Raw genomic sequence first — 7,903 nt, forward strand, 5'->3', positions numbered from 1 at the left:
AGTGAATGCTTCCTTTGGCCTCCGGCCGCACTCACTATCCTGGGATCATCCCCTATACCAATACAAACAACCCCTTTCCGATCATATCTGGACTCACAAACGGTGTGTAGCTCCAGTATCGAAAGGTATGTTGTTTCCACACCACTGATCATTAAGTAACTAGATGAGTAAGAACATCGGTTTGATCACACATTTGGAAAACGTCCCATACCATTCTCCAAAGTGTCACACTTCTGTGAATGTCCCATACCATTCACAAGAGTGTTTATAATATACCTCAATCCCCATTATACTAAGCCACTTAACATCATATACCCAATCCATTCAAATTGATCTAAGGAATCCTACCTTGGCTTATACCGAGTCCCAGTATACTAGCCCTGTAGTGTCTCCCTTAAACCAACTTGAACCTCGCAAATGCTCACTTGTTTTGAATGGCCACCAAGGATACACTTACCCCCAAAGAGTGCTGCACGTTTCTTTCGACCTAAGCCACTCTCAGGTTCATGTTACTTCCCTGGTCCAGTCATCCATACAAGATCTTGCACTGCATCGATCCGTCCAACCCGTCTATTATTTCCAGATAACTAGATCAACCAACCTTCTGTTTCAGGATCTTGCCCTTGGGGAGTGCATCTTGGCCAAGCTGGTTCACCTTGGAACTTTCCCGTTCACAAGCATGATCCCCTATCTTGCCTCAGCTCCCTCTTGGCTCACCTAGTAAGGTTCCATGGTCATCTCAGTTTCCAGAAATAATTTCGGTTTGGAACACAATACCTTTGAGCAGTGAGTTGAGCTGAAGTTACAACCCAATCAGAACCTCCACTCATCTGCCTCAAAAGGATCCACACTACCTGAGAAATACTTTGTTCTCATCTGAGCTATGTGCTCCAGCACCCTCAGGTAGTCCACTAACCAAGCTGTCCTAGCTGGTAGATCAATCTAGACCACCTCAGCTACTGGCCCAACTTGATCATTAGCTGCTGAAACAGCTGCCCAATCAACCGGTTAGTCCTCTCATTGTTTGCAACAATTGTTTGGATCAGCCCGGTTCACATCACAAGAGGATTCAACTTCCCCTTCCAGCTGCGGCTCAGCTCTCCCCCACTAGAACCTCAGTAGGGTTGAGCTGACTTACAGTCAATCCAGCTTCATTGTTAACTTCCTCCAGCTGAGTCAACAATAAAACTGGTGGATTAATCACATCAGCATCTACTTGTCCGGATGCATGGTGGATTAATCACATCAGCAACTAATCTATAATATAATGCCGGAGTTCTCTTTCTCCTAAAAGGACACGTGGCAGTTGTGGGTCCCACCTCATTATTTAAAAAAACGAAATGGGTTTAATCTTTGATCTAAGCTCCTTTCTTCTATGGGTTTCGTACAAATCAGCCGGTTAGCAGCGTATAAATGGTTTCTGCTATATGTCTTGCTGGGCATTTGGCCCATTAGTCCCTTCGAAGGCGCTTCCTCTTCTGCCGTCTCATTTTTGTTACTCCATCTTTTATGACGACGACGAAACGACTCATCCTGTAACGCCTTCTCAATAGAGATGTCAAATGGGCGGGCTATAAATGGGCGGCCCGTGTCCAAATTGATATGGTCTGAAATGGACATGCCCATTTTGACCCAGTAACTAAATTTTGTCCACATGGACGAACCCAATTATAACATGGACAATATTGGGTTTAACCACTTGGACAATGGGCGGCCCAAAAATCTAAAATATCTAGGTTTAGCAAATTAGAAAAAACACAATTTTTTTTTTCCAACATTTTTCTTCCTGAAGCCTGAAAGTTTGATTTTTAACTGTTTATTTGTGACTTTTGTTATGGAAAACATAATTTCCGCTAAAACTGAAAAACGTAATTTTTCGTTAAAATCGAAAAAACGTAAATTTTCGTTAAAATCGGAAAAACATAGTTGCCCGCCAAAACCGGAAAAATGTAATTTCCTGCCAAGATCGAAAAATACAATTTTCCGCCAAAACCGAAAAATGCAATTTCTGCCAAAACCGAAAAACCGAATTTCCTGTCAAAATCAAAAACGCAATTTCCCGTCAATACCTAGAAACGTAATTTCTCGCCAAAACTAAAAACGTAATTTTCTGCAAAAATTGAAAAACGCAATTTTCCGCCAAAACCGAAAAAAATACAATTTCTCGCAAAAACCGAAAATGCAATTTTTTGCCAAAACAGAAAAACACAATTTCCCACAAAAATCGAAAAAATGAAAATTATATTGTTTACATTAAATGGGTGTATGGGTCCCATGGACAGCCCAACAAATCATGGTCTTATTTGGTTATGGTCTCATTTGGACATGGTTCTATTTGGGCTTCGACCAAAAATGTCCAACAAAAAAATGAAGCCCATTCGGACACGCCCAAACCCGCCCGGCCCGCCCAATTGACATCTCTACTTCTCAAGCCTCCTATATATGGAGTTCCTCGATGGTAAGCTGGCAATCGTCTCACCAACGTGCAGATGACTTTTCAGACTCCTCCTCTTTCGCCGGGAAACGCCGGTTATCGTTCTGAAAACATTTTCCGGCTGCGATTTGGGGAACTAAAGCCTCTGATCTCCGACGTCTGTTCTTCGATTCAACGTCAAAAAGGAAAAAAAGTATCTGACGGACCTGGAGAGGGAACCAATCGATCTGGCTGCAAGGTAAAGCCTATCGTGGGAGCTCATGTGGGTTTATTCATACTGATATTTTTTTATATTTCTGTCTTATTTGCAAGTTGCGTGAGATTTATGAACTTAGCTCTAATTAGTAAAGCTACTCCATGTGATGTTGATCTGTGTTGAACATGTGATAGCTTACTCGCTTTGTATGTCTCAAAAAATGTACGATCTCAAATTTTGTTTTGTATAAACCACTGAATCATCACCAGCTTTACTGCTACTCTGTTGGTGGTTGATAAATGGAGATTGTAAGTCGCTTCTAAGTTAATTGAGCAATCTATTTTGTTTGTTCTTGGGTGCAGAGTTGTGGACTCTGAATTTTCAGCATATTTGAGCAACTTTTTAATTTTCAGTATACATGTATTTGGTGCTGTTTTCTCTTTTTAAGTTACTATATTCGAAAGGTAGAGCTAATCATGCATCAACTGATTGTCTGAAGCTCTCACATAGCTTTCAGTATTAGTGACGCCTTCGCTCCTCCTTTGTAGGCAATTCACCAATAGCTTTTCCCATTCTATGAAAATAATCCTAAATCTCACAAGTTTTGGACATGCAGATCCATCCGTTTAATTTACTGACACTTCAAGGATTCACCGTGCTGGGCCAAGGGAGAAGATATACTTCAGACCGAACAGAACAAGTGAAGGTTGTGATCATCTCATGTGGTGGGTTGTGTCCTGGTTTCAGTGATGTCACATACATGTGAGTTTATAATATCTGAAACTTATTATAGAATTAGACAGTGTGAGACTCTTTTTGTAGATGTTATGAAAGTTTTTATGATTGTTGTTTGATAAATTTTTGTGGATTGTCATCACTCTTGAGATTTATGATTTTAAGAAAATTTTAGGGATTCCTTTTGATTATCGTGGCTTCAATACATCATTGTGATAATTTTCAGTGTGAGATTGTTGAACATTGAATCTCTGTTCCTATTTACCTAACCATATGCTTTTTAATCTTAATTACAGAGCGTGTGAAGGAGATTATGATGGAATCAAAAGGTGGTTACAAGAATTCTATAGTAGTAGTCCTTATCATATTAAGCCCCTTTGGTTACATCCTTTAAGATGTTTGTCCTAAAAATGGAATCAATAAATTCAAATCTTTAGTTTGCTACTGAGAGTCTCTTCAATCCTAACTGTCAAGTGTCTTGAGTCTCTTGACAATTTATTTTATTTTATTGCAGTGCACTAAAAGGCCATCCTAAGGTGTAGCTTGCACTGAGACTCCTAATACAGTTTCGCTTTCTTTAATTTCCACTTTATAATTTACTTTCTTCTAAGATTTGTTTCTGCTGGTTCCTGATGATGTTTATGGTCTTATTCGCAATCGGTTTCGAAGGTTACGAGAAGCGGCTCAAGGTTTCTTTCAACATCGATCAGTTGAAGGGAAATGATGATGAGACTGAAAAAGGCATGTCTATACCTCTGCCCAGTCCCCTAGCAACAACAATGTCTACACCTTCGAGATTTGTATGACCTTCGAAAAGGCATGAAAGTGACAAGAGCGGATCAATGACTGACAACTCTGGAATCAGAAATGCAGTCTCCACTATCCTTGTGACCTCTGAAGATGGGTTTAGTTACGCTAGCTTTAAAGCTGTAGGTTTTAACTTCAACACTATCCACCTGACTCAGCTGGATACAAGGGTTCTGTCTTGCTTGGAGCCTAAGAAATGATCTGTAGCCGTACACTTGTGTTAGAATGAACGAATACAAGCTGGAGATCAGTGTAAACTCGGAAGACTATAGGTGCAGAAAGTGCGACATTTGAGTCTTTAGGCGAAGAGAGTGGAACAGTCATGTATCAGGCGTTTGAGAAGTTTGGCCAGATCTGTGAGTCACCTAGAACTACCGTAAGTATGACTGGAGCAGCACAATAGCTGCAGTAGGAGGACGAGCAGAACTTTATCTAAAATATTTTTGAGCTTCCTATTTTTGTATCTTTTAAAATAATAAGGATGGCTTTTGAAGTTGATACTCTCCTATTATGATTTAGTGCTTTTTACATTGCTCGGTCCGTCTCTCTCTTTTTGTTGTCAACGATTTTAATGGAAAGAAAGGAGAGTACCATTATCTTCAATCACACTGCAACGATATTGGTCTCGCAGCTGTTTACCAAAAGTTTACCTCTTCTCCGAGCAGCATTTGGATCCTTGCTCTTAAGAAAACTTTTCTGAGCTTCTGCTTCAAGAGGGGAACACCCAACTAAGTGTCCACCGCACTTTGAGAAAGCTTATAGCGATGGTGTTGTTGTATCTGATGTGGCTATACAACGTTTTCCTTTTCAAATTTATGTTTCCAAACACGATAAGAACGTGTTAGAGAAAAACATGCATATATAAGTTTAACAAGTCAACATGTCACAATAACTTATGACAGTTTAACAAATAATCCTGATCTTTATCATAAAATATTTATTCCAACCGATTTTTATCAAAACATTTATTAAACTTTGAATAAACAAAGATTCGGTAATTTAAATCAAGTCATGTCCCATATTTTAAGAAAAACATACAAACTGGACAATAGTTTGTCATTACGAGACATCAAATAGTTGTGCCATTGTTCCTCTAAAGTAAACGTAGAAAGATGATGTTGTTTCCCTAACCAATGTTGATATTTTAGGGATGAATATATTTTTATAATTTAAATGGTATAAAAATTGAGAATTTTCGTAGACATATTTTCCTAAATATTTATACAATTCACATTTTTCACAAGTGATGACAAAGAAAACGTTTGTAGATAAAAACGTGTGTAGTTTAAAAATATATGTAATATATACTAAAAAACAAAATATAAGATTACCTAAAATCATGTGGAAGTCCCCTTGGTCCAGTGATTTGACCAAGGGTTTCATTAATGCTTCTACACCATGAGGTTTGGGTTTTGAATCCCAGTGAAGATGGAATTATGCGAATTAAAGGAGAGAAGACTTACAAGAGATTATGCAGCATGGCGCAAAGAGTACTGTCAGACATGGATTCAATAGGGTAGTTCAGATGAAGTGATGCATCAGTGACGGGTAGAATTGCCGGCTGTAAAATCGTCTGTAACATTTTCATAGTTTGTAATAGATGACTAACTCAAGTATAGATGAAAGAATATACCATTTTTACCTTAAAAATGAAAAAGTGCGTACAGTGCACACAAAAACCACCGTTAAAAAAATATAAGATAAGTTTTCATTTCTCTTGAGTCTATTTTTGTGTTAGAAAACTAAACATACCAACCGGTATACATGAATACATACTTTAATAATTAATCAAAACTATTAAAAAACTCATGAAAACTCGAATTATAGTTTAGAGTTTTATTCCAATAGAAAATCACTATGATTATTTCAAGTATTTTTAACTCACTTATCAACGTATAGATACGACAGATACCAGTAACTTGATGTTTGTGAAATTGCTACAAAAATATTAATCAAAACAAAGAAGGTTTTATCCTTTAAATGTCCCCGGCCTATGCATAGATATTGATCAATGGTTGGTTATTTATTTCCAACATACCAAAATTAAAATCAATCTATTTACCACATTAAAACTAACATACAAAATTACCACAAATCTTCGCTTCACCTAAAAATTCTTAAAAAAATATTAATATTCACATGCGAAAGATTTCTGAGAGGACACCGTCTCTGTCTCTTTAATTTAATTTCTATATTCTTAACAATGATACAAAAAATAAGAACAAAACAAACAAAATGTTTCAGTCAAACAGCAACGCAACACCACAAGTATAACACCAACCTACTAAAATGATTTAGTCCTCCATACGTGGAGAACCACTACATACACAGATCATCGTCACACCTCAACTCTATTACGATACAAATCTTAAATAACGAGTGATCAAATCAAAACGCAAACTTCAGAAATACAGATACTTTCACGTATTGAGATGAAACAACAATTCTGTCCATAACCCCGCGCTTGCGCGGGGACTCCGCCCCTAGTATTAATAAAACCAAACCAAAAACCCAACAAAGGGATACAACAATATTACAAAAACGAAAGTCCACTATCAAAGAAACAAAAAACACATACAATGGGACAAAAGCCCAAACGAGCCGTCCACTTTGATGCGTCAAAAAGAAAACGCGTGGACACCCACGTGTTGTCAATGCACCGAGAAATCAAGGCACGCGTCTCAACGTCGCTAAACCGCGATCTAACGCCGGAAACTCACCGGAGAAACCTTCAAGTCGGTGAACTCTACCCGACAATTCACCTCAATCACCTCGGAAACAGATTTTCCCGACTTCAAACTCGCCGCCAAATCATAGCAACTTACTCCCGGAATCATCCGGGAAAACTCACCCCCAATCCGCCAAAAATCCCACCTCCGACGACTGTATCGGACGTATAGGAGTCCTCAGCTACACCACACCTCAAACTTCAGAGAAGCCTCTATCGATATCATCGAGAGCTCCTCCAACCTCACTTTTTTGCTACAACAACAACCACGAGACCCGACAGTTGATCTTAACCCGCCGGAGTATATCAAAGCCAGATGATTTCCGTCGATGAGACCGCGAATCACCAGAAGTAGAGCCGACTACACCATACTGAGGAGACAACCGTGTACCGCGAATCACCAGAAGTAGAGCCGACTACACCATACCGAGGGGGGGGTTTCATAATCATTTTTTAATAATTTTTTGGTGGGTCCGTGAATAGTGATGAATCTGTATTTATTTTGCTCTTCCATTAGTGAATCCAAATATAGGGTTCATAAGAATAAAATAATATTATTTTTTTTAAAAAAAAAAATTTTAAAAAGTTTTTATTTAATACAATGAAAATTCAATAACATATAAAGATTATTCATCTAGATTACCAAATTTTTGCCATATATTTTCAACTAAATCGACTTTCAAACGATTATATTTCTATTGATCCCGAATTTGAGCTTGAATGCCATGCCTATTAACGAAGTTGGAAGGGGAGTCCGTAGGTTGCAAGATATCCACCTGTGAACTCCTGCTTGACTCTCCCGACTCGAACTCAGATGTATCGGACATAGTATATGTGTTTCGTTCGTTCTCTACTATCATATTGTGTAGTATGACACAAGTTCTCATAATCTTTCCAATCTTTTCTTTGTCCCATAGTAGAGCAGGATTTTTTACTATTGCAAACCTTGATTGCAAAACTCTGAAAGCACGTTCGACATATTTTCTGGCGGATTCTTGTTTTT

General features: G+C 38.3%; 1 protein-coding gene across 7 annotated transcripts; it reads left to right on the plus strand.

Annotated features, from left to right (window-relative positions):
- Positions 1-1,442: 1,442 nt before the first annotated feature.
- Positions 1,443-4,712, plus strand: LOC108847260 (uncharacterized). Of its 7 annotated transcripts, XM_057000721.1 has the most exons (6): positions 1,443-1,542; positions 2,424-2,696; positions 3,247-3,392; positions 3,662-3,694; positions 3,880-3,901; positions 4,035-4,712. In XM_057000721.1, exons 2-6 carry the CDS (start codon positions 2,490-2,492, stop codon positions 4,077-4,079), a joined length of 453 nt encoding a protein of 150 aa, XP_056856701.1. In that variant the 5' UTR covers positions 1,443-1,542; positions 2,424-2,489; the 3' UTR covers positions 4,080-4,712. The 7 variants fall into 7 exon arrangements, 3 of the variants coding, with proteins under 3 accessions (XP_056856701.1, XP_056856703.1, XP_056856702.1); XM_057000723.1 differs by lacking the exon at positions 3,880-3,901; XR_008941891.1 differs by lacking the exon at positions 1,443-1,542 and having other exon boundaries at positions 2,430-2,672; positions 3,880-3,930.
- The last annotated feature ends 3,191 nt before the right edge of the window (positions 4,713-7,903 follow it).

This window comes from Raphanus sativus, unplaced genomic scaffold, assembly GCF_000801105.2.
Source record: "Raphanus sativus cultivar WK10039 unplaced genomic scaffold, ASM80110v3 Scaffold2882, whole genome shotgun sequence".
NCBI classification, from domain to species: Eukaryota; Viridiplantae; Streptophyta; class Magnoliopsida; order Brassicales; family Brassicaceae; genus Raphanus; species Raphanus sativus.

Excerpts from the sequence above, each read along its gene's own strand:
- LOC108847260 (XM_057000721.1), top strand. The coding sequence starts at position 2,490 with ATGACTTTTCAGACTCCTCCTCTTTCGCCGGGAAACGCCGGTTATCGT. Across the intron at positions 3,695-3,879 it reads GATTATGATGGAATCAAAAG|TGCACTAAAAGGCCATCCTA; the intron begins GTGGTTACAAGA and ends ATTTTATTGCAG. Across the intron at positions 3,902-4,034 it reads CACTAAAAGGCCATCCTAAG|GTTACGAGAAGCGGCTCAAG; the intron begins GTGTAGCTTGCA and ends TCGGTTTCGAAG.